This window comes from Nymphaea colorata, chromosome 5, assembly GCF_008831285.2.
Source record: "Nymphaea colorata isolate Beijing-Zhang1983 chromosome 5, ASM883128v2, whole genome shotgun sequence".
NCBI classification, from domain to species: Eukaryota; Viridiplantae; Streptophyta; class Magnoliopsida; order Nymphaeales; family Nymphaeaceae; genus Nymphaea; species Nymphaea colorata.
The window spans coordinates 14,551,545-14,579,320 of NC_045142.1; the positions used below are offsets into that span (position 1 = coordinate 14,551,545).

General features: G+C 40.9%; 1 protein-coding gene across 4 annotated transcripts in view; it reads left to right on the top strand.

Moving 5' to 3' along the window:
* Positions 1–756: 756 nt before the first annotated feature.
* LOC116254123 (ATP-dependent RNA helicase-like protein DB10) overlaps positions 757–27,776 on the top strand; it is a 32,839-nt gene continuing 5,819 nt past the window's right edge. Inside the window, exons 1-4 of one of the 4 annotated variants that reach the window (XM_031629242.2) lie at positions 758–1,003; positions 1,073–1,156; positions 3,388–4,526; positions 25,833–26,051. In XM_031629242.2, the coding sequence (XP_031485102.1) occupies positions 3,390–4,526; positions 25,833–26,051 (1,356 nt within the window). In that variant the 5' untranslated portion in view covers positions 758–1,003; positions 1,073–1,156; positions 3,388–3,389. Of the gene's footprint in view, positions 1,004–1,072; positions 1,157–3,387; positions 4,527–25,832; positions 26,052–27,776 lie in introns of all 4 variants that reach the window. The other 3 variants (XM_050077892.1, XM_050077893.1, XM_031629241.2) reach the window with 3 other exon arrangements.

Here is a 27,776-nt window from a genome sequence, read left to right on the forward strand (position 1 = left end):
GGTACATGTTAGGGGTAAACCTATTAGTGCAACTAAATAGACGAAAACCCAAATAAAATTCAGGATATTTGCACTGATCGACAAATCAATCAAGCAAACAAGAATGCCTCATTAGAAAAAGAATGCGATTTGGTGTGTCATGTAGACATCTCACTGGTTGTTTGCTATGGCGCTTCATCGCATGCCCACATGGGACACCAATCTCATTTTTTTTTTAATGAGACATTCTTAATCAAATGGCCCTCAGTTGTAGGAGTGCAATGTACCATTATGGGTGGGAGTGTTTGAGCCCGACAACATAGGGTTTCATCAAATATGTTGATTTCAGGTGAGTAAGAAGACTTACAGCCTAGTTGAGAGCCGAAACCCTCACTTTTCCTTTTATTTTATTTTCTACACGTATTAGGCCTGCTTTTGGAGCTTCATTATGCTTAGTTGAGAGCCGAAACCCTCACTTTTCCTTTTATTCTCTACACATATTAGGCCTTTTGGCGCTTCATGATGCTTCTCCCTATGCTTCAATTTTCATATTAATGCATTTTCTTTTATAGAACAAGAAATTGACGGCTACACATGAGCTAGTCTATTGATTCAAAACAATATTTTCAAATTAAATAAAATTCATTAGAAACAAATCCTTGTTCGGTCGGTCACAAAGATCTCGATCTATGATATTTCCGAATACAATGCGAAAAGAAGTAAAGTCAAAATTGGTTTATACATTTGTTAAAACAAGGCGCTAGGAGTTTTTTAGGAAGGAAATCATCCCCACGATTCATCCACCGTTTCCGGCCAAGGGAACCCCTCGAGGGTTGAACTGCGAACACATACTACATTTCCTCGTAGAGTGTCGTCGCGTGCCACCTTCACTCGTAACCACGGTACGAGATTCAAGAGCCAGAGGATCCGTCCCGCGCGGAACCTCTTTTCCTTCTCTGTGTTTTTTTCTTTCCTTCTCTGAGCGGAGGACTCTGCGTCGGTCTTAACACTTTGGGGGCAACAGGTGCTCTCTCTCTCTCTCTCTCTCTCTTCTGTCCTGTTTGTTTGGCTTAGGGTTCTTTTTATGCCACAGGAACCATTAAGGAGTTGGATGAAACCGCGCCATTAAACCAAAGTGAAACAAACGCCCCCCTCCCCCTACCTTTTGTATTCCCTGGTTGGTCCAGCCTTGATCTCTCTCCCTCTCTTATATATGTATAGAGACGAAATCGCGCCATTTTGTTTGTAATTTTCCGTCTTCTTCTTCATCTTTTTGCAACGGAGTCTTTCTCCATGCAATAAATGAAGAAGGGTTTCACAGGTTCCGCCATAACGATCATCTTTGCTCTTTCACCGATCCTTGAGTACAGATTTGGATGTGATTGACATCGTTCTTCTGGGTTCCTGTAGCCGCCGAGTGCAGTTTTGTGTGTTCTCCATTTATATTTATCTTTTATGCATGCAATTTACCGAAAACGGTACTCCTTATCGTCCATTTCATTCTCATTCATGGGTTTTTATTGTTTCTCCTTTTGAGCTTGGTTATGGACTTTGTATCGGAAATGTGCCTGAAATTTGTGCTTCTCGTTTTGTCCTTATGTTGGAGTTACTTGATTCTTAAGTTGTTAGTTTGTGGATTAATCAAAAGCTTATACAATTTTGAGAATCTTAGGCAATTTTTTTTAAGTTCGTATTTTAGAGAACGTTTGAATTTCCGTTGAACGTAGAGGACGTGTCCAATGTCGGTCCTGTGCGGTACTTTTGACCCTTGGAACATTGGGTGAACCTTATAGCTACTTTGACCTTAGTTTAGGTAGAAATTTAAAGTCCTATTCTCGAAGATGTTTTGCAGACCCAAATTGATAGTTGATTGTGCGAAATTTTTTGAGCCGTTAGATTTGTACCTTCAGATTTGGTGGTGGTTACCCTTTGTAGCTCATTATGGTAGTGATGCGTACTTGTGTTTCTGTTTGGATTGAACTTGGAGTTGGATCTTTTTACTTCAGACATGGGCTCAGAGATGCCACTGTTGCACAATCATTTTGTAGTCGGTATAGTTTTTAAGACTCTGGTAATCTTGGCTGCTTTAACACACTGCATTTTGTGTAGAATTTTGTGACTACGCAGGAGAAGGATCAGTAAAATGGGACTTTTTTTTGTCATGTGACGGTACATGCCCATATTGGAATTTGGGAATTAGGTTTTGGTTTAGCCACTAGTTTTTGCCTTTGGAGTTTGAGCCTACATATTTGTTTGAGATCGTCCCAACAAATGGCGAAGTTCTTTTTCTGATTCTCTTGTGCAATTTATGTCCTACCTTCTAGGTACCATGGTTGGAACATGGGCTAGCTAAAGTTTTAGTTTGTCCGAATTATAGTCACAAATATCGTTATTAGGTTATTAACTTATTATCAACAGGGTTCGGGTTCTTCTCAAGTATTAATTGGAAATGCTATTTTTCTCAGTAGAATATCAGAAACTCAAAAATTTGAAAATATATAATTTTGGTTTTTTCATGTGTGTGCTGTGGTGTGCATTTGTAGCTAACCAAGAGCTGTGGTGTGTTTGAATTAGTTGAGGAGCATGTCTGACATGTTATCTTTCCCTTTTCCTGTTGCACTCCCCGGATTGTCACAGAACTTTTAGGGGAACTCTCCATTGTTGAGGGTGTATTTGATTGCCCACAAATCCTTTTTAGGTTCATTAATCATGAAAAAGAAATTCAGGCTTTCAATTAGAATCCCCCTCCCCATGGGTCTGACTGAAACCTAGGGAAGCTGGACAATGTGTGTCGAACCTGTAGAGTAAATCATGGACATAAAGTTTTGTGTTTTTATGACATGGAGAGGAGGGGCATCCTAGTCAATTTCTTTTGGGGATCAAATATGCTCTATAGGAATTTGAGACACCCTCCACCATGTTTGGGTGGGGATTGTATTGTGACGACAGAATGATTGTCTTGGACCTTTGTTTTCCTCCATTCAAAGACACCATAACTTTTGAAGCCGCTTTAAAATGTGTTCCAAAATAGAGGTTCCCAAGTTTTTGAACTCCTAATTTTCCAAGTTCCTGAAAAGAGCTCACATAAATTTTGTGGCAGTTTTTGCATTCCATTTGCAGCTATAACTGGTGGTTGCTTTTGTTTTCAGATATATGCACTCTACTGACAGCTTTTGTCAATTTCATTGTCATCTTCATTTAACATTCTGAGTAGATGTATCCTGTTTTGCTTGACTGTTAATTCAAATACAAACATCAGTTTAAGGTGATTTTGGAGTTGAGGACTGTGTTTTGGTGTTTGCCACCCCATCTCATCTATGGAAAAATGATGAGTGGATTGCTATATGCAACTATGGCTTCTTGCTCTGTGTAACTTAATAGTATTAATTAATTGTGTGGAAACTGCAGGCATGGATTCTTCAGGTCCACGATATGCGCCTGATGATCCTGCACTTCCCAAGCCTTGGAGAGGTCTTATTGATGGGAGTACTGGTTATCTTTATTACTGGAATCCTGAGACTAATGTTACACAGTACACAAGGCCTATGCCACTCTTGACGGTCCTTCCTGTGGGTCCTCCTCCGAGGTCGTGTCCGAGTTTGGCTCCTATTCCATCTGCCCAGAAACATGATTTTTCTTCCTCAGTGGATTCTCAAACAGGGGTTTCTTCATCCTATATCCAGCAAGTGGCCCCCACATTATCTCAGTTTCATCAAGCAATGGCAACTTCAAATCAGGCACAACAATTGGGTATTTCTTTGCATCAGGTTCCACATACAGTGCAACGTCCTCAAGTTCCACAAACAGGTCAACTAGTAGATCAGGTGGAACAAACAGATCCTGGATTTTCACAGGTCCAGCAAGTGGTGACTGGTTTATCCCAGCTTCCACAATCAGAATCAGTTTTGAGTCAGGTTAATGAGGAAGGACATATTTCATTTCAGGCTCCACCATCCAGGATTCACTTAATTCCCCAACAAAAAGGGGGAACATTATCAGATATCGAGCAAACTGCTGATTCTTTATCTCAGGTCCAAAAAAGAGAGGCACCATCTCAATCACAACGAGTAGCACCAAACTGCTCTCAGGCTCATCTAGGAGCCCCTCCTTTTGCACCGGTGCACCAGCCTGACATGTTTGCGTATCAAATCCAACAGTCAGGGGCATTATTTCATGATGGTCATCAAACAAGAAACAATTCCATCCAAGTACAACAAATGGGAGCTAATAATGTTCAGGAACGCCAAAGCAGTCTTCCTTCTCCTCAAGCACCATCAGGTGGAAATTCCTCTATTCAGATACACCAGTTTGGGCCAGCCCCTATGCCATTGCAAACTGGAATTGCGTCTCATCCCATGTATGATGGAATTGATCCCTCTAGCTGTAGAACTCTATCTTTAGGATCAGCTCCGGTTGTCAATAGCCACCAGTGTGTTGGATCGTCAGTAGCAGCTTGTAAGAATCATGAAGATGATCAAAATGGAAGGCCTTGTGGAAAATCACTTTTGCATTATAACAATGAAGATAACACAAAGATCACACCACAGGTAAAACTTGAGTCACTTCCAATTATGCATGGTCTGTATGTATGTTTCTACATTTTGCTTTATTTGGGATTCGTGATTGGCAAAATTGACATTTCTTTGTTGACTGAAAGCACTCAATTCAGTCAAACAACCTTGTGAAATATTTTATGATTTCTGATGTTGCAATTCTTTTCTCTTGTGTAGAAATAAAAATCCAGTTTTGTAATTAAGTTTGGAGAAACTATGTAGTCAAACACTTGCCTAGGTTTCCATCTAGGCTTCCTAGGCTCTCTATGGTAGCTTAGTTACCTAGTCTTGGTGGTTATGGGGGGCCAGAAGAACTCTTGAATCTAGTTCGTCACCTGATGTGTCGAGGTGTGCCTGTCTAGTTTGCGGACGTAAAACTTGGTTTAAATGCCTTTTTATTCTCTCCTCTAACTTGTTGGCCCTACTAGCTTATTTTTCTTTTCCTTTTTGAACCTCTATTGTCTTTCCTTGTTTGTTAAGAAACCACTTTTTTTTCTGTATATTCTTTCTTCAATACTATAGAAGGCTTACTAATCTCAGTTTAAAAACTTTTGTTTAGAAGCCTTTATGAGTCGAGTGATGTCAAACTCTGAGCAACTTAGTGTGTTTCCTGACTCCAATGACCTAGAGGGTGATAGAAATCTAGCACCAATATCTGTAACCAGAAAACAGTACTCACGCAGGAAGATAGAGATAGATAGAGAGAGAGAGAGAGAGAGAGAGAGAGAGAGAGAATGAAAACAAGAAGAAACTGAGGAGAAGAAGCCGTAGCCAAAATGGTTTGCACGGCCTCTATTTATAATCCCATTTCCAGAATTCTAAGAGTCTCCAATCTAGAATCCTAGGAGATTTCACAAGCTCCAAGGACATTAATTACATCACAGAAACCTAAGAGACTTCACATATTACAAGGATATTAACTACAACATAGAATCCTAGGGGACTTCACATATAACAAGGATATTAACTACAACATAGAATCCTAGGAGACTCTTCACATGTTACAAGGACATTAAATATCTTAACACATTCTACAAGGAGGTGGAATCCTAAGAGACTCCTCTTCAACGTGCTAGTGAAGGATTTATATTTTAACACCCTCCCTCAAGTCGTGCATGGTTTTGCACCATGTACAACTTGCCTTTTAGAAACCAGAATCGTTCCTTTGTTAATCCTTTTGTAAATAAGTCTGCAACTTGTTCATCTGTACGAACATAAATAGGCTGAATCTCATTGTCTTCCACTTTTTGTCTAACAAAGTGTTGATCAATCTCAATGTGCTTTGTTCGACCATGTTGTATGAGATTAAAGGCAATGTTAATAGCGCTTTGATTATCGCACATTAACATTGACGTTTTAATCTTTTCTCCAATGTCTTCTAGCAAATGTCTAACCCATGTAACTTCAGCAGTACCTGCAGCCATGCATCTGTATTCAGCTTCAGTGCTGGATCTTGCTACTGCCTTTTGCTTTCGACAACTCCAAGACACAAGATTACGTCCAATGAAAATACAAAAACCAGAAATTGACTTTCTTTGATCGGGATCTTCAGCCCAATCTGCATCTGTGAATGTCATAAGTTGATGTCCAGTAGTTATATTTTCACTCTTACCATAAACTAAGCCACCTCCTGCTGTCCCTTTAAGATATCTTAATATTCTTTTGACAGCATCCATGTGAGTATCTCTAGGTGCATGCATAAATTGAGATACTTGATTCACAACATATATAATATCTAGTCTAGTAAATGTAAGATATTGAAGTGCCCCAACAATACTTCGATATTGCGTAGGATCTTCATATAACTCCCCATCCTGAGCACTTAGTCTTTGATTTAGAACACTAGGAGTTCCAACAGGCTTACAATCAGACATACCTGACTTTTTCAGCAGATCCAACTTGTATTTCTGTTGTGTCAATGTGAGGCGATTATTGTTTCTATCAATCTCCACTCCAAGAAAGAATCTTAAATCACCAAGCTCTTTCATTTTGAAGTTTTGCATCACCAAAACTTTAGCTTCTTCTATGTGTTTTTTTGAATTGTCTGTGATAACAATATCATCAACATATATAAGAAGTAAAGTAAATATGTTTTCCTTTCGATAAATGAAAAGAGAGTGATCTAGAGGACATCTCTGAAAACCACATTCTTGAATCTTGCAGGAGAAACTGTCAAGCCACGAACGTGAGACCTGTTTAAGTCCATAAATAGATTTTCTTAGTTTGCAAACCCATGCATGAGAGTCTCCTTTCGTGTATCCTGCAGGTTGTTCCATATATACTTCCTCCCTTAAATCACCATGAAGAAAAACATTCTTCACGTCCATTTGATGTAGTCTCAATCCATATTCAACTGCCAATGATATAATCACGCGAATTATTCCCATTTTGATCACAGGGCTGAATGTCTCAACATAATCTTCTCCATATTGTTGTGTAAACCCTTTTGCTACTAACCTTGCTTTGTGTCTTTCTATGCTTCCGTCAGGTTTGTATTTAATTTTGTATACCCATTTGGAGCCCACTACGTTTTTTTCGTGTGGCCTCGGAATGATCTCCCATGTTCCACATTCATGCAAGGCATCCATTTCTTCTTTCATTGCCTTTCTCCAATGATGTGATTTTGATGCTTGATCAAATGAAGTAGGTTCTTCCTCCTTGCCAACTTTTGCCATGAATAACTGAAAATCAAGTGATAAAGAATCATAGCTAACCCACCTGTGAATGGGATGACGAATGCGTTGGGATTTTCTAAGGTGGGGCATGTTGTCTTCTTCACTGTGAGCATCTCTGTCCCTTAGTCATCGACTGTAGATAAGACCCGAATACCGATGTGCATCGTTGCTCTGTTCTTCATTATTGCTTTCGTGATGACTCGATGACTGTGTTGGATCTTCTTGATTTTCACTTTGAGCCATATCCGACGGTTGTATTGCTCTCTCTGGATCTTCATTTTGAGGCACATCATTTTCTATAACAGGATCTGCATTGAATAACTGTGTACTGGTCCACAGATCATAAGATTCAATGGTCATAGGCATTTCATTTGTATTATCAAAACTATGTTTATAAAAAATGACATTTCTTGAAGTTTTGATACGTTTAGTTGTTGGATCATAGCATCGAAAACCTTTATATTCATCAGCATATCCAACGAATCTACATTGAATAGCTTTGTCTTGAAACTTGTTCCTCAAGTTAGCATCAACGTGAACATAGCATACACAACAAAAAACCTTCAAGTTCTTGTAATCAGGTTGTTTGCCTAAGAGTGTAAAATATGGCGATTTAGACATCAAGAGTGTCATAGGCAAACATTTTATTATGTATACAGCAGTATGGAAGGCTTCAGTCCACAAGGAAATGAGCATATTAGTATCATGCATCATGCTCATGGCGCTTTCAACTATATGTCGATGTTTCCGCCCAACTACACCATTTTGTTGTGGTGTGTAAGGGCAGGAAATTTGTCTAGTTATCCATTTTTCACGTAGAAATTCAATAAAATCAAGCGAGGAATATTCTCCCCCTCCATAACATTGAAAATGCACCACATTGGATGAAAATTTAGTTTGAATCATGGCATAGAAATTTTGAAATATGTGGGGTACTTCTGATTTGTGTTTCATGAAGTAAATCCAGGTGAAACGTGAGTAAGAGTCAATGAATAAGACATAATATCTTGACCCAGACATGAAATCAATAGGAGCTGACCCCCATACATCAGAAAAAATAATTTCAAAAGGTTTGGAAGCCCTTTGATTTATATTATGGAAAGGTAAAACATGACTCTTACAAAGTCCACAACTTGAACATTTTTTGACACTTGAAGTAAGAGGTAAGCTTGATCTTGGAATGAGACTATCTGTGACAAGTTTTTCAATGAAATGTTGACCACAGTGTCCTAGCCGACTATGCCATAAATCAGACTCCAAAAATTGGTTAGGGCCCCTTACTTTTGATTGAAAATGGCAAGAACTTGGCACTGATGACGCATTATGAGAAAGAGAAAATGTCTTCAATCCTATATCAAAAGTGGATGAATCCTTGGGTAGACATTCCTTGAGGATGTACATATTCCCTTGACGCTCCCCTCTAGCAAACATTTTCTTCGTTTGGAGGTCCTTGACATAGACAAAAGAAGGTGTGAATTCAACAGAAGAGCTTGTATCATCAATGAGTTTAGAAATGGATATGATGTTCTTTTTGATATTGGGAGCAAGAACAACATTAGACAGTGATAGAGACGAGGATGACAATGGAATATGTGCATTTCCAATATGTGTAATGGGATGAGATTTTCCATCACCTGTTATAATGCAACTTCTACCGTAATGAGGGGATAAGTTCGTCAATTTACCTGCATTTCCTGTCACATGAGTAGCTGCACCTGAATCCAAGAACCATTCTCCCTGCTCATTTTGCTTTATAGTCAACTTTGAGAATGCGGTCATCAATAGCTGTTGCATATCTTCAGCGGTGGATTTAAAACTTTGTCTCCCTTGTTTATAATCATGTCTTACCCCTTTGTTTTTATTTTGAGGATTAAACCAACATTGTGCCTTCATGTGCCCTTTCTTGTTGCACTGAAAACAAATTGGTATTTTTCTTGAAGTATCCAAAGGAGACATACCTTGGTTATGTGGTGTTGGTAGAATGCCACGACCACCATGGTTGGAGTTCCCATGGCTCTTTTCATATTCATTTCGTGTTGGAGAAGTTTACCTTGTAGTTCGTTGAAGGAAGGTAGAACAGGAAGGACCTCAAGAGCTGTAATAAAAACATGATAATCATGCCCAAGTCCATTCAAGGTTTGCTGCACCTTTTCCTTATCAGAAATGTTATTCCCTGAGGCAGCAAGTTGGTCTGCGACGGCCTTAATACGCCCCAAATAATCCATGATAGACGTTGAACCTTTGCTCAAATTCTGAAATTCTTTCTTTAAGTACATAATTCGTGCTTCTGATATTTGGGAAAAGGTATCAGCAAGGGTTTCCCATAATTCTTCTGTAGTACAATCATCAGAAACTGAAAGTAACACTTGTTGAGATAAAGTGGACAAAATATATGCAACCAGACTTTGGTCACGTCTCATCCACATAGCATGTTCAGGATTGCTGTCTTCATGAACAACAATAACTTCTCCTGCCTCATTTTTTATTTCCTATAAAACGGATATTGGTGGAGCCTTTGTTGAACCATCGAGATGTCCAAAGAGGCCTTGACTTCTTATGAAAGACATGATTTGCCTTTTCCAGATCAGATAATTCTCATGGTTGAGTTTTTCGCTAATAAGGTGAGGAAGAAAACTTGAGGACATGCCAGAATGCGAAAGGTTTTCCATGACAACAGAAAGGAATGGTATATAGGTAAAAGATGAGAGGGAAAGAAGACACGATATAACAAGATGTGTCCTTAGGTAAGCAAGAAGAAAAAGGAACAACAATTGCGCAAGAGAAAGGTAAATTCAGGATAGAGACAAGATGAGAAAAGAGTTCTAACCAGATCAGACCTGTTTGGGCATTTCGTTTGGTAGAGATAACGTAACATGGCGCTCTGATACCATGATAGAAATCTAGCACCAATATCTGTAACCAGAAAACAATACTCACGCTGGAAGAGAGAGAGAGAGAGAGAGAGAGAGAGAGAGAGAGAGAGAGAGAGAGAGAGAGAGAACAAAAAGAAACTGAGGAGAAGAAGCCTTTGTCAAAATGGTTTGCACGGCCTCTATTTATAACAAGGATATTAACTACAACATAGAATCCTAGGAGACTCTTCATATGTTACAAGGACATTAAATATCTTAACACATTCTACAAGGAGGTGGAATCCTAAGAGACTCCTCTTCAACGTGCTGGTAAAGGATTTATATTTTAACAGAGGGTAGCTTGCTATATCAGTCATCTAACGCCCTTTGTTTAGTTGCTGCATATACAAGATTTCTGGTGATGATTGTGGATATCATTACAACAAGATAGCATGTTATGAACGTTTAATGTGTTAATATTGTTGTTCATTTTGAATGTTTTACTGTTGAAAGTTGATATGCAAAATTTTTGCTATGGAAAAATGTTTATGTTTTTGTTGTTGAGTCTATGTTTAATGGTCCATTTATTGGTTTTGTTGTCTTTTCTTTTGGGTTGGGGGGCAGGTGTTATGATGTGCCTTAATGTGCATGTCCCATCTAGCCTTTTGTTCAATTCACCACTTTAGCTGTCGAGCGCTTTTGGCAATATAGTGAAGAATTGAGGTACATGCCTACATGGTAACTTTATCTGGTAGAGTATAGGTGTTTAGGCTCAATAAAATCTTAAATCATGTTGGACGTGGGGAGCTGCATGTTTAGGGTGCGGCATTGATATGTGTACATTCACGTGAAACCTCAAAACTGTATTTTCTAAAATAAAAAAGAGAAAAGGAAAAGAAAGTAGTGGAAAGGAGAAATAAAAGAACGAACACACGAAAAGAGAAACAAAGAAATACCTGCAGATAAAATGAGAAACGAGAAGGTCAAACCCTTCTTCGTTCCATATTCCTAACACAAAATTAAGGGGGCCCATCTCCGTTACATGTTAAGGAGATAAAAGAAAAGTAACACTCCCTTCCATTCCATCCTTGTATTTATAAGGGATAGTAAGGGGAGGGCCCATGACATGTAGACTTAGGAATATCAAAGGAAATGTAAAATTAGTAACATTTGCCCTTCCATCTTGTGTTTGCCTATGTGTCAAAGGGATAGGATAGAGAAGGGCCCTTTTGCCAACATGTTGGGGATTTTTCCTCTTTTTCCTCTTTGTTGACCATTTTGAAAAGAGAGAAAAGCGGTGAGGTGTTTTCTCTCTCTCACAGTCTCACTCAAGGAAGCCACACCTAAGGGGCAATTGAACCAATGGTACCAAGAACTCTGCGATTTGCAAGAATCTGATTAAACCTCAATACTAGAATTCCAGCTTTTTGCTTTTGAAGTTTAAGATCAATCCATAACAAGCATTCAAGATTCTGACTGCAGTTTATACAAATAAGAAAGAACCACTAGTAGTTGCTAACAAGTAACAATCAAGAGCTTCATCCATGATAGGTTTCTCAGTCACCAAATATAGGTTAAGCACCCTTAGTTCTGAAGAGCAACTATGTAAGTTTGGGCTTCACTTGAGTTGAGGGTTGAAAGTTATGGCCTTAGAAAATTGGTGGCCAAGAAGTCGACCTAAGGCCAAAAAGTGGCTAAAAATGCCTCAAGAAAATAATCAGATTGCTCAAATCGCTCTCTTATCTTCATCTTCATGCACATATGGGACCCTCATTAGGATGCAAGGTCTCATATCTTGGCTGAGGGGATCAACCAATGGGAAGTCAGCTAGGTGAAACCACCAAAAGAGAGGAAAGGAGACAAAGAGTGAGAAATGCGTAAGGTTATCAACCTAGCTTAGAAGGATGCTGATATAAAGACATAGCTAAGGCCTTTGAAGGCCAATTTCGGGCAGGTAGATTGTGTAGGTTGGATGATAGGAACATGCTTCCTGACTGTAGGATTGTCTGGATGGCCAACTAGGATTGACAAGGATGCCTTAGCTGGGTTGGCATTGGTGGAAGAATTTTGTCTTAGCCAAAGACTCAGATGAGGTTGCTTGCAAATGTTGTCAGTTGTAATTAAGGAAATTGTGGAGCTGAGATGGATGAAGCCGTCGGTTGTGAGGGATAATGGAAGTTCCAAAAGGTGGCGTAGGCAGTCATTGATGCCATAAGTTGTTATGCTAGGGGTTGTTGGACTGCTCAAAGGTGCAAGTGATCAGGAATCTACCATGGTTGGCGCTACCGAATAAATGCAACATGGAGGTGGAATGGGTGGTTAGGCTGATAGCAAGAAGTGGTTGTGCTGGTGGTTTCAAGAATGTGATCGGTGGCCAAGGCGAGCTTCAATGGTTCAAAGCCAAGGTTGATGCACCTTACTCAGTTATTTAAAAAGGTTGCTGCTGATGTGCATTGCAAGCAAGGTGATGACCAAGATTTTGACGGTGGCAAAGGTGATTGTCAGAGGGGTCTTGGCAGCACGTGGTAAAGGTGGAGAGTGGTTGGCAGGGTTATGAACTTGTCCATATCATGTGATTTCTTGCTGTTTAGGAACAGTGCCGAGGATGACAGGAGGTCTATCTACCAAAGGTTGAGGTGAGGCAGGCTATGGAAGCATTCTTGTGTCTCTTCCAAAAGCTCGAAGCACAAAACTGTCAAAACATAAGGAAAAGAGATGTTTATTGCTTCGGGTGGCTTCAGACATAAGATGGGAAGATACCATTTCTTAGAGACTAAAATCTAGATGTCACATTTCTATGTGAATTACATGTTTATAGAGGGGCTATCAGTTGCACTAGTTAGCCTCACTTAGAATTGCAGGTTTTCATAGAAGGAAAAGGCTTTTAGAGCTGCCATATTATTAGCTTAACCTGTTAGTGTTCCTCCGATGTGGCTTCTAGACATCTGATAAATACAATGAAACATCAATTTATCACAAACATGCACCATCATCATTTGCCAAATAGGCATTAGTAACGCAAGAAAATTAGATATTTTGTCACCAATTATCATCAACAATCAATCTTCTGATGGCTTGCGCGTTATCATAATCATTAGTATGATAAAAACTCTAATTATCATCAGTCACCATTTGTTAATGCACTTTTAAGTTTTAACTTTTAACCCTTTTTATTCTTTGGATCATGATGATGATAGAAGCAAACATGTATCTACAATGCGTAACAGCCTTAGATCAGAATGCTTATTATAAATGATAAAGTGCGTGTTGATGATTAATATGAAATTTTTAATGCTTATGTCATCCCTTTGTAAGTCTCCATTCCATGAACACAATTAATAAACATGAGGATCTTGCTCTTTACTTGGCCTATTACATATACATGTTAAAGGTAAATATAGAGTATAGACTATGATGAGATTAGAAAGAATAATCTTTGATTAACAACGAAATCTGCCCTAACTCCTCTTTATATAGACTAGAGGAGAGAGAGAAGTTACAAGAGAAACATCTAAAGGAAAAGTTATTACAAAAGTACCCTCTTAAACGTAAAACTGAATATAAACACATCTTAACACTCCCCCTCAAGTTGGAGCGTATATGTCAAATAGGCTCAACTTGGAACAGCAGCTTTGGAATGGTCCCCTTGCAAGAGCCTTAGTAAAGATATCAGCCGTTTGCCCTGTAGTTGAAATGTGTGAGGTACTTACAAACCCCTTTTGAATCATGTCTCTAGTATAGTGACAATCTACTTCAACATGCTTGGTTCTTTCATGAAAAGCCGGATTATTAGCAATAAACAGTGCAGCTTTGTTATCACATAACAGTTGCATAGGAAGAGGCACTTCGACAGTAAGATCCAACATCAGGGATCTAACCCACATAACTTCAGCAGTACCCTGAGCCATAGCTCTATACTCAGATTCTGCACTTGATCTGGCAACCACAGTTTGCTTCTTACTCTTCCATGTAACCAAGTTGGATCCAATAAACACACAAAATCCAGTAGTGGATTTTCTGTCTGAGGGGCATCCTGCATAGTCGGCATCAACATACACAGATATAGTGAGTGAGGTACCATTCTGAAAGAAGAGTCCCGTTCCTGGTGAATTCTTTAGATACCTAAGAATCATCATAGCAGCATCCCAATGAACTTTCTTGGGCTTATCCATAAATTGACTCACTCTGCTAACAGCATAGGCAATGTCAGGTCAAGTAACAGTGATGTATAGGAGCTTCCCAACAATCCCTCTATACTGTCTCGCATCAACATCTTCAGTATCATCATCATACAAGCGGGTATTGATATCCATAGGCGTGGATGCAGGCCGACACCCCAGCATCCCTGTCTCTTGCAAAACATCAGTAACGTATTTCCTCTGGCACATGATAAGGCCCTTTTGATTTCTGGCAAACTCAATACCAAGGAAATAACGTAGTTCACCAAGGTCCTTGGTGACAAAGTGTTGTCCAAGGACATCCTTGATGTTGGAAATCCCCTGATCATCATCCCCTGTAACAATGATATCATCAACATAAACAAGAACTATCACCGTACCTGTAGAAGTCTTCTTGACAAAGAGGGAATGGTCGGCCGAAGAACGTCTGAAGCCCTCATTCTCAATATTCTCTGACAATTTCTGAAACCAAGCTCGAGGACTCTGTTTCAGACCATAAATCGCCTTTCGCAATCTGCACACTTTCTGACACTCCCCCTCAGCAACAAACCCTGGTGGTTGCTGCATATACACTTCTTCATGTAAGTCACCATAGAGAAAGGCATTTTTGACATCAAGCTGTGAGAGGGACCAATTCTTGCTGACAGCCACAGCAAGGAGAATCCGTAAGGAAGCATGTCGTGCCACAGGAGAGAAGGTATCATAATAATCAACCCCATAAGTTTGGGTATAGCCTTTTGCAACCAGACGAGCCTTATATCTGTCAATACTGCCATCTGCTCGGTATTTGATAGTAAAGACCCATCTGCAACCAACAATGGCTGCATCAGCTGAAGGAGTAACAAGTGTCCAGGTGCCTCTAGACTGAAGAGCATCCATCTCTTCTTGCATAGCTGCTGCCCATTTGGGATCAGAGAGAGCATCCATGGGATTCTGTGGAAGAGCAATAGCCGACAGCCCCTTGACAAACTGTCGGTACATAGGGGTGAGTCTATCCATGGATAAATGACCAGAGATAGGATGCAAAGTGCAACTGCGTTTGCCTTTCCTTTGAGCAATGGGCACATCAAGTTCATTAGGAGCAGGAACGTGCTCGTGACATACTCCTATGTCATCATTACATAAAACATTGTCAGTTGAGTTTGTGTCAGGAATTACCTTGGGCGTGCTGGGTGAAGGCACAGGTGCACATTGAACAGGCGCAGCAGGCTTAGTACGACGTTGGTAGACAGCCCCAAAACGTGGATCAACTGGGTTTGGACAACTCATGAGAGGTAGAGAAAATTGGACTTCATCATTTAATTCAGGCGCCCTTAATTGAGTTCCATTTGGGGAGAAGAAAGAGGTTGATTCAAAAAATGTAACATCAACACTCACATAATACCGACGAGTAGAAGGATCATAACAGCGATATCCCTTTTGAGTGCGGGAATAACCAACAAAGATCGTTTTGATGGCCCGAGGAGACAACTTATCTCGCCCAGGACCAAGCAACTGAACAAAGGCAACACATCCAAAAACACGAGGTGGAACAGAAAACAAGTCTCTGTCAGGAAAGAGGACAGAGATAGGAATAAGGTCTCCCAACACAGATGACGGCATACGATTAATAAGATAGCATGCTGTGAGAACAGCATCGCCCCAGTAAGAATGGGGAACATGGCTATGTATGATAATGGTTCTGGCAACATCAAGAATATGACGGTGTTTCCGTTCAGCAACCCCATTTTGTTGGGAGGTATAGGCACAAGAAGTTTGGTGGATGATACCCTTATCCCTGAAAAATTGTTCCAAAGAGGAAGCACAGAACTCAAGAGCATTGTCAGAGCGCACAATTTTGACACAAGTATCAAACTGAGTCAGAATTTCATTGATAAAATTTTTGATTACATGACCTACTTCAGATTTATGCTTCATAAGAAAAACCCAACTAACACGACTATAGTCATCGACAGCAACAAGATAATATCGATGACCTTGAAGAGCAGGTGTACGACTCGGACCCCAAACATCAAAATGAAGTAACTCAAACACAGAATGGCTACTTCGACTGGGCCGCGGAGGAAAGGATGACCGATGGTGTTTGCCCAACTGACAAGACTCGCATTGAAAAGAGGACTTAGGAGACAGCTGAGGAAGAACATGCAGCAGTTTCTGAAACGGTAGATGTCCAAAACGTAAATGCCAAGTATAAGCCGAGGATGAGGACGACCCTGCAGAGGTAGACCCAGCAAAGGGAAAGGGATGCACTAGCCTGTAAAGACCTCCCTGTTCACGGCCACTGCCAATCACCCTGCCCGTCAGTATATCCTGAAACACAAGAGAAGAGGAGTCAAATATCGCACGACAGTTTAAATCTCTGGTAATCTGACTGATAGATAGTAGGCTATGTGGGAATTCTGGTGCATGAAGAACATGTTGCAATGGTAATGATGAAGTAAGTTGGACCTCTCCAAGTCCAACAACGGGAGAATATTTGCCATCTGCTAGAATAACCGAGCGACCAGGTGGAGTAGGGACATAAGAAGTAAACTGTGCCTTGTCTCCACAGAGATGTGTCGATGCACCCGAATCAATGAGCCAATCTGTAGTGTCAGAATACATACCAGATGAAGATGCACTGGCAGCAGTAGTGATAGTAGAGGTGGTCGGATCAGGAGCTTGTTGAGGTCTATCTCCAATCAAGTGTCTCAACTGAGAGATAATATCATCTGCACGTAACTCACTGGAGGAAACAAGATGCTGAGTCTTAGGCTGCTCTGGAGAATCAGTAAAAACAGTCTGATTGGCAACAGCTGGACGACCATGTTTCTGCCAACACTTATCCACAGTGTGACCAATGCGATGACAAAACTGACATACTGGGCGCGAAGGGGTATTGCCACGGCCACGGTATCCTCGTCCTCTGGCAAAGAGGGACCCACCTCTGCCACGAGTAGCAAGCATAGCAGAAGTGGTATCAAGAACAGTCGATGAAGGGATTGGAATTCTGCTTAGCCTACTATAAGCTTCATCAATAGGAGGAATCGAGGGACTAGTGAGCATCTGATTCTTTGCTGATTCATAAACAGAGTCTAATCCAGACAGAAATACTCCGACCATAAGCATATCTCTGTATGCCTTCTGTTGTTCACACTTACAGGCAGGAAAGTAGCTGTTTAGTCTCTCAAACATGGACTTGAGACTAGAATAATAAGTATGTAGAGGGCGACCATCTTGGCGCATCTGATGAATATCATGATGAAGCTGCATAATTCTGGTTTCATTCCTTGCTTGTGAATAGGTGGCTGCAAGGGAATCCCACATATCCTTTGCACTTTCCTTATGCAGGACTTCATTGGCAATGTCTTGAGTAAGAGTACCAACAATCCATACCATAACCAACGAATTATCTTTAAACCAAGTAGTATATTTTCCTACCTTCTGTACGGGCTCGGGCTCCAATATAAGATGTTCCTTCTCATGAGCGATCAAGGTTCTTTTTACTTGCATGGCCCACATCTCGTAATTACCCCCATCCATTTTGGTGATAAAGCTGGAAAATGGGGAACTCTTCATCTCTCCCGACGACACAAAAGAAGAGTTATTAGCGCCGCTGCTAATTTCAGACATCGCTCAACACAATGGAGGAAACCGAGCCACGGAATAGGAAGTGCAGGCAAAATGAAGACAATCACATATCGAAAGACAACATGCTGATCATGAAGCAGTTAACACGGGCAGCAATCCATAAGTCTGATCGGCTGGAAGAGGCAACAACAGAACTGAACGAAGACTGATTACCAGAGGCGACAGCGAAGACGCTGAGAGGAAAATCAGCGTGCAGAGCAGCGGCGGAGTAGAGGAGGCGATGCAGCGAAGACGCTGAGAAGAAAATCAGCGTGCAGGGCAGCGGCGGAGCAGAGGAGAGTGGTGGAGACAGCAGAGGCGATGCAGCGTGCAGCGGCGATTCAGCGGCAGCGGAGAAGCAACAGTGACAGACGGCGGCGGCGGGCGGAGGTGACAGCCACGGCGGGCAGCGGCGAAGATGACTGCAACAGCGGACGGAGGCGTCGGGCGGAGAAGACAGCAACGGGCGGAGGCGTCGGGCGGAGAAGACAGCAACGGGCGGAGGCGTCGGGTGGAGAGGTCAGCGACGGGCGGAGGCGTCGGGTGGAGAGGTCAGGACAGCGACTGGCAGAGGCGTCGGGTGGAGAGGTCAGCGACGGGCGGAGATGGGTGGACACGAGCGGGTGGAGGAAGCGCAGCGATGGGCGCGGTCAGGCGGCGGGCGGCGCCGCTCAATCGGCGCGCCAAGGAGGAGGAGACGGCTGCTGCTCTGATACCATGATGAGATTAGAAAGAATAATCTTTGATTAACAACGAAATCTGCCCTAACTCCTCTTTATATAGACTAGAGGAGAGAGAGAAGTTACAAGAGAAACATCTAAAGGAAAAGTTATTACAAAAGTACCCTCTTAAACCTAAAACTGAATATAAACACATCTTAACAGACTATGGACTGCACAAGGATTCCAAAATGTATGGGCAATCGTGTTACACAACAACTGCAGCTCTGCATACGTGCATTATCTATAGTTATCTCTCCAGCTCTGCATACTTGCTCTTTATGTTTTCCTGTTAGTTTCTCTTTTATTTCATTTATAATTTTATACCTATTTTTTATATTTTAAAATTTTCTGAGCTTTTTCTGAGATTTTCTAGAAAAATACAACTTTTCCGTTTAAAAACCAGAGAAAAATATCGCCGTTAAAAACCCGAGAACGATATTTATGACAATGATCCGAAGTGGGCTGACCACCGGCTACGTCCACATGACTTAGGTATATAGCCTTTGTGCTTATATGGTGAGATCCTTTATCAGAGTGTAAGTCTTGTCTTGGGGTTTACACATTACTCTTTGGTGTAGGCACTTTACAAGTTATACTGTAAGGTCTTAGTCATGGTCAAACAATACTTGTACTCGACATTTATTTGTGAACCACACTTGTAATTTTCAATGTATGTTTATAGTTTATTTAAATTGAACTGCCATTGAGATTATCTAGAGAAAAGAAAGGTTGAAATCTCTTGAGATAGCAAACATGCTGTTTATGATTATGCTTCAAATTAATCAAGTATAGTTTTAATATATAGTTATATTATATCCATCCATTACAGGTGCTTTGTCAGTTGAACTGAATCTATGTCTATTCTCGTTCCAGACGGTGAAATCTTTTTATGTCTACATTATAGTGAAACATAGGTTCTTGGTGTTTCTACAGCTGCAAAGGCTATTTTGTTATGCCTTGTGGGTTGATTAACTGCAAATCTTAGGAGTTAGGCCTTATTAAATGATAATGGGGCTTAACCATTCAATTTGAAGAGATCTACACTTAAAGAAGAAGAGTTAGTTGAAGAACTCCTCGTACACTTCAAAGTTTCTTTACCTGAATTTTGAATTCATTATAAAAAGATATTTTAACAATAACCTTTGTATGTGTTAAAAAAAAAGGTATGAAGTGACTTGACTTAGAAACTTATTCATTTAGGAGACTGTTGTGCTCTATGTCACATAGGTACGGGTACGAGTACTGTCACACCCCAACTTTTTGACCCTCAAACAAATTTTTTTTTTCTAAACATAAAGCATTGATGTGCGACTAGACAACAATTCAAAAAGAAGGGAGCTATGTCATTCGAAACAATGGGGCAAACTTTCATTTATATAACAATTTCAATTCATGCAAAATCACATCTATGTGTATGATAAAAATGCTCCAAACCACAACTTTGATGCTTAACAAAAATGAGACATCAAAGAGACCAAACCATGACGCGCTGACACTACCAAAGACCCAAAACCTCCCCAGTAGGATGTGAGTGAAGCCGTCTAATCAACCTGCTGCCCCGAGTCTGCCAAAACTTGAAAAAAAGAAACAACTCAAGGCTTAGCCTTTGCAGTAGGGCAACAAACCAGGAAAATCCCAAACCCTCTTAGGTAAGGCTCAAATATGAGATAATACAATCATAAAACAAATCATCATGTCGTGTCAGAGCATAGTCACATCATTTGCCAAGAAGGCCCCTCACATAGACTACGACATGTAAAGGCCACTCAATGGCCAAGATAACACAATTTCGATTCACAGGCACATCAATCACATACACTTCATTCACATATTTTCATTTTCATTAACTTTAGTGAATTGACAGTTCTTGTGAGTGCAAACACAGGCACGTGCATATCATGGGCCGCCCATAGCCGAGAGACAACCCCTGTGGTGGCTCATAACAGTATGGATCCATTCATCTGCTGCAGCGGTAGAACACTCATCCATGGGTGTGTGAATTCCAAGGAGAGATACTCAGCCTTCCCTAGGACACCCAGGTTTGGAAGGCGGGAGCCCAACACTCCGAGCACATCACACAACAGTACTCTGGGGCCTTGCACCGCCTGCGCTCCGAATAGGCGAGACCAGTGGCGAAAGCGAGATGTCTCCCAAACACATAGCCACATCCCACTGACCTCTCATCTCATATTCTTTTATTCATTATAATAGCACATTCACAAAATGATTGGCTAGCTCATGAGGTTGGTACACTTCACGAGTGCACCCATACCTCCAATTGCCTCCACACGAGGGCCACACATATCATTACATCTTTAGCTAGCCGTCATACAGTACGGGTACAACTACCCTCCAATTCATTCCTTTGCATCATTGCCCGCAGCAATGCATATGCAACAATTCACAACATTCACATCTTATCAAACACTTCAGTCACATCTTTCAAAACTTAGCCGAACCACGAAGAGTAGTCTCGATCCGTGATTGGTTCGTAGTTGTCCTAGGCAATTATCATTCTATGATGCTCTCTAATGCACAATCGGGGTCGAGGAGACACTCGACTCGATACCCCACCTCATCTGACCTAAACAGTTATCAATTCTAGCATGCACATGCAAATGCGTAATATTTTCAAAACGAGCTTCTAATAGCTTTCCAAAACAAAATTTATCACATCACAAATCATTCACAAAATGACTGGCTAGCTCATGAGGTTGGTTCACTTCACAAGTGCACCCATACCTCCAATTGTCTCCACACGAGGGCTACACATAACATTAACAGTCTTAGCTAGTCGTCATAACAATACAGGTACAACTACCCTTCAATTCATTCAATTGCATCATTTCCCATGACAATGCATATGCAACAAATCACAACATTCACAATCATACACACCAGTCACATCTTTTAAAACTTAGCCGAACCACGAAGAGTAGTCTCCATCCGTGATTGGCTCGTAGCTATCCTAGGCAATTATCATTTCATGATGCTTTCTAATGCACGATTGGGGTCGAGGAGACACTCAACTCGATACCCCACCTCATCTGTCCTAAGCAGTTATCAATTCTAAACTGCACATGCAATGCGTAACATTTTCAAAACAAATCCTATCATATATCAAATCATTTACATGCATACATACATTCACTCACAAAACAATCATTCAATCACATCACAATCATAGGATCCCACGATCTTAAGAACACACATATGTGAGGCTCCAGGCAGGGATTTGCCTGGAATGCCGCCATACCTGTCGCGCGTCCACTAAACACCTCGAACTACAACCCACGTTGCTCAAGGCCTACTTGATGTACCCGATGTACCTGCAAACATAATCAAATGGTAAGTTCTCTACTCGTTTCGCTATACAATGTATACAAGTAGAAAATATAACCAGTGAGGCATGTCATCGCCTCAAGAGGGTATCGACGGGTAGTGTCGACCTACAAGCCCTCCCATAGGCCTCTTCTCAACTTCTTGATGTTGCCACCAAACGTCAAAACACAATGCTTTGATCAATCCACCACTAACACATTTCTCATTAGCTTTCTTTAGTTGAGGCGTCTTTCCCGCAATTAAAATTCCCCACAAACCAACGCATATGCACATCAATAGAAGCCTATTTCCCAAGCTTGTTAAAACAGTTTTAAACCTTTACAACAACATCAGAATCTCTACCATGCTTCCCTATTGCTTCGAAAATCAATCCATCATGCTTATAAGATCATTGTAGACATGTCATCGTCCCTCCACATGAGTCCTAAACCTTCCCCAAAAAGCAAAGTCGCTAACATGCATCCCAAATCATAAATTCTAAATTCTAGCATGCTCAAACAATAATTATACATGCTCCAACAATAAATATTCGACAATTTAAGTTCCATTAAGCCTCGCTCACCCCAAATTTAGTGTCCAAACTGCCGCAATGTTCTTGGCAGCCACCCCAAGCGTTCGATCAAGTGCCAATGCCCAAAATTGATCGCTGCCTCCACCACTAACACCTTCACTTCACTGATATAAGGGAAAGATGTGTCCCCAAACTGCGATAACCAACCAAACAGCCACCACTAAGAGAGAAAAATGAAAATGAGCTCAAGAGGAGGAGCTTGGCTGAGAGGGATTGGTTCGGTTGGGGGAGGCAGGGAACAACGAGGGAGAGGGAAGATGGAAATGAGAGAGAGCGCGAGAGGTAAGAGTGGGAGGAGGTTGGCAGTAAGGAGAGGGAGTGCAGTGAGAGAAAAGAGAGCAGGAGAGAATGCAAAGAAAGAGGGTGTGCATAGAGAGAGGGCGAGCAAAGAGGGTTCGGACGGAGGGGAGAGGGCTCGAGCAAAGAGCATGGACAGAGAGAAATGTGCGGGCAGAGGGTGCTGACAAAGAGGGGAGAGGCTGCGTAGGAGGGAGGAGGAGAAGAAGGACGAGGAAGGAGGAAGAGGCGGAGAGAGATCAGAGGCTTACCAGTGCCACCGCCGCCGTCCTCGTCACCGCTCTGCACCATCTCCGTCTTCTTCTTCTCGACGTTGTGGTCGTAGCAAAGGGAGAGACGAAGAGGGGAAACGAGGGAGACGAGAGAAAGGAGGGCGACGTCGGACTCCCACGCTGGTGGATTGGGTCCTGGTCTGGACCCGATCCGGCCCACCTGCAAAAACAACGAGTGTTACAAGTACGGGTGTCGGTGCTGGTACAGGTACAGACCATTTTTAAAAAACTTGGGTACGAGGGTACGGCCGTATGCACACATGCACATATTCATATATATGTCAAAAAATTTCAAACAAAATAACATTTTTGCACATATATATATATAAAATTACAAACAAAATAACATATTTATAAATCATAATCCAAAATTTATCAGTCTTGATTCTCATTCTCCTCAGTCTCATAATTAACTTTCAAAATACATCAACTTTGTTGATTTTCATTCTCCTCACTCGATGATCGGACGAAGAACGTGTCAGAGTACCTTTAAAGTGAATCTGATACGCATAAAAACGGCTTATATATTATGTATATTATATATATAATCCTTAGGCGAGGCCAAATTGATCTCGTCTCCTTTCACGAAGCCAAATGTCTGCTGCATGAGAGCAAAACGGAACCTCTGTCTCATTCTCGTTCTCTCTTGGAGTCTTCTGATCGTGTTCCTGTTATTATCCATTTTCCCGATGAGTCCCTGTTTTCCCGGCAATTCACTGCCCATATTTTGGCGATCATTCGATCGATCACATCGTCGGCCAAGCAGTGGTCGGGCTCTGTGAAGGGACAATGGCGAATGCGCTTGTCCCGTGGCTCTTTAGAGTTTGGAGTTCCATATGCGAATCCTTTGATTGAGGTTTTCGTGCTGATCGCCGGCGTAATCCATCGCGAGGCGCGGGCGTGACACCGAAGACGGCACAGGAAGACACAGAGACAGAGAAGGTCGATCGAAAGGTGAGAGAGGCGACTTCCGTGTGAGGGTTTCAAGCAGTAGGAGAGGGAGACGGCGAGTGTGCAGGAAAGTGAGGCCGTCGTCGCCGACGGAAAAGGCAGGGGTGGAGCCGATGCAAATAAAAAGAAAAATGAAAAAAGGAAAAAAAATACCGTGACAGTCGCCGGTCGCCGCTGCCATCGCTGGTCGCAGTCGCCGCTGCCGTTGCCAGTCGCCGTTGCCGTCGCCGCTGCCCTCGCTCGGTGAGAGGTAAGAATAGACGAACGAAAACTTTAAGTTTTAAGGGTTTCGTTTCTTTTTGTTTAACATCAAAATGGTTTTAAAAGTTAAAATCAAATAATCGTTAAAAATAAAAACGGACGGATTTGGACTCGGTCAAATTTGACGTGTCCAAAAATGGACGGATACGGCTTTCGGTGCGTTGACCGTACCCGGTACGGTCAACGCCGCACCATCGACGTACCCAAGCCCGTACACGTACCGGTGCCAGTGTCGTACCGGTACCGGACGTGTACTTCACCTTAGCAGGCGTACCCGTGTATCATAGGTGTGCTATGATTTAATACTCCTTTGTGGAAACTAAGCTTTGTAATAACATTTAATTATGGAAGGATAAACCGATGAAATATGTATTTTGTAATTGTTTATTTTGTGCTAAATATATTTAATGGTAAAGGATACTGTTGGATCTTTCCTCGATTATTCGAGTTTGCATGAGTATCTAGCACAGACTCTTCGTAACTAAATAATAATATTGACTACAATTGGGAAACAACTAAAAGTTTTATTTAAGTTCATGCACCTTCAACACCTACATTTTGCATAGTATTGCAATGTAGTAATAGTAACCAGTTTTGGTGATGTTCGTTGGATTTGTCACTCGTAATTGTTTATATGTTAGACATGACTGCTATATTTTAGAGATCATAGTCATAAATGTTGGCGATATTTTTCAAAATGTCATGATGGTATTGCCAAATAGAAGTGTGGCAAAGAAAAAGCAATTTATCTCAATGATTTGAAAATATCACCAATTTAAATTTCTGCAAAAGTATCATAATATTGGCCCAATGTTTTATCAAGTTTTTGAAAGTTATATTGGTTAAAGTTATATATTCCCTAGATCATAATCTACTTAATTGGTTAGCTAGGTAAAGTTTGAAGGTTGTCATTTCACAATGTGGGTCCAGATTATTTGGAACATTAATGATACATATTGCTGCACATCACAGATAACTGGTGTAACAAGTGACAAACATTTCATGATATCATTTGAAGGTTTTTTGAAATTGGGCATTTGAGTTAACTTTTGAGTCTTGAGATGCTAGATGCAGTTTCTTCACCATTTCATGTTACTCCAATGCCTATTTTAGCATAACTTTTATTTTAAAAGCACTGTAATTTGTTTTCTTCACATTTCTTATTGTGTTAGGAATAGTTTGATGTCATTCCGATGGTGGACAATAGCTGAGGTTTCACAATATATTGATTACATGAAGCATGTCACTGTGTGATTTGAACTTAGGGGTCTTACAGTAGCTTGAAATGTGCATTGTGAGACAATAGTAACTTAGCAAGTGTCGATCTCATGGTTGTAATACGATTGTTTCTCAAACTGTGCACTAGGTGGGTGGCTTCCTTTGCTTTATAACTATGCTTCACGTTAGCTGGTGTTTTGAGTATTCCTTGTTTACATTCAATTTGTTAACAGTCATTTATTCAGTTTGGAGGTTGTTAGTCTGTTTAAAATTGAATTTGCAAATGCTATGAAGTTATGAACCATCATTCTGTTGCAGCTTTTATCGGTAAACAACTACTTTTCTGTTTCAGCACCATGAACTGAGAACAGATGGTATGCTTCCGCAGAATACATCTGCAGCTAACATAGTAGCTGGATCTCCAATTGTTGACATGTATAATTACTGTTCTTCTGGACAATCATATTCTAGTGGGCCCATCAGCAAACCTTTGGGGATTCATGGCCCTGCTGATCTGAATAAATTCATGTCTGTTGAAGCATATAGACGACATCATGAAGTCACTGCCGTGGTTGGCCTCCTTTCTGCTTCTTTTTGGATTAGTCTATTTTATGATACTGTTATCATTTACTGCTTGATAACCTGCAGGTTGGAAATGACTTCTCTTTTGTTTTCTCCTTCAATTGTCTGTCATCTGTTGTTAAGACCCCATACAAATAATATTATCAACTATCAGGTTATTTGATGATTCTTACTAGGAATGTTTTCATAAAGTTTATTTGAGTATATTTATTCAGTGACACATGGTCGAAAGTTGTTATTTCTGTGGAATGGCAACGTGAGGTTCTCATTGTGGGCTAAGATGAGAATACTTAACATTTCAGTAATGTTGTGCACGTAAATTAATCTGGAAGTGTGGTCTGGAAGGATTAAGTGATTCTCTTTTGTAGATATTATGTTCCCTGAATATGAGAAGTAACATATCCCATCCTGTTCCTTCTCCAGCAGTCAATAATTGGCCTTCAGACTGCTAATATGAAATCCTATATAATCTAAGATCCTGTCTTAGTAAGTTGCAGTGTATTTTTTTAACATTGCATCATGTTTCTAACTTCGGATCTGATGGATACGAGTTACATTACAACTTCACAGCAATTGTAACTGATCAGAGAATGGGGGATTCTGTGATCATTACAAATGTCACAAATATCTTATAAAGCTTTGGCATTTGGCAAATAAAAATGCACAGGAAAAGCAACAGGTTACTTTTTGCTTGCTTCAATTAACTCATATATCCATATTCTAGAAAAGTAAAATTTCTTGATTGCAACCGCATATCCTGCATTAAACAAAGAATAGTGGCAACTTAATATTTTGGCACAAGCTTTTTCCCAAGCATCTTTAGCATGTGTTATTATTGGAATAGCATTGTAGTTTCTTAAAAATTCCACGTTCAGACACTTCTCTAGCAAGTTTTTATATGCATATTTACAAATTGGGTCTAATATGCACTACAACTTGTAAGTAGATGTAATCTTTTTATTGATACTATTATGAACAGGTCACAGATAGATCATAAATTTTCCAAATCAACAGGATGGAAGGATCAACTATAAACTAGAAAACAAAATGATTGTGAATGAGAACTAGCTTTGGGGATGCTTAAAAATCTGAAACCCCAAAAAGAGAAGGTGGGGGGGGGGGGGGGGGGGGGAGAGAGAGACAGATTAGGGCTGCCATCTAGGCAACACTAATAAGGTTACAGAGCATCATCATGTTTCATAGAGAATAGACTGATTGAACAGACTCATTTCGCAACTAGTACAGAAAAAGACATGCATGTTGCTCACAAAGTTTTGATCAATTTTTATCGGTGGCAGTCCACAGAGAGTGAGTGAGAGAGAGAGAGAGAGAGAGAGAGAGAGAGAGAGAGAGTAGCTTACCTGTTTGGCAGCAGCAACAACCTCCCTGTAGCATGTAGTTTTGGCAATAACATGTTTCTAGGGTCGGTGAGAGAGAGAGAGAGGGGGGGAAAGTTTGGGGAGGGGCGGGGCGGGGGTTGGGGGGGTAAGAATTGGGTTTTAGTTTAGGCACTTAGTGACTGAAAAGAGTTCATGGATAAAAAGAAGGCTGGTTGTATGCCAGGTGCACATCTCAGTTGTGCCCGTGAAAAGTGTGTGCTTCACTGAGATGAAGTGGTTCAGGCACATAGGTTCTTCACTCATATGCCTTGAGGCATTTTGGGTGAAAAACGCCTTGATGTGTATGCTTCATACCTCGAGCATACCTCTCTAGC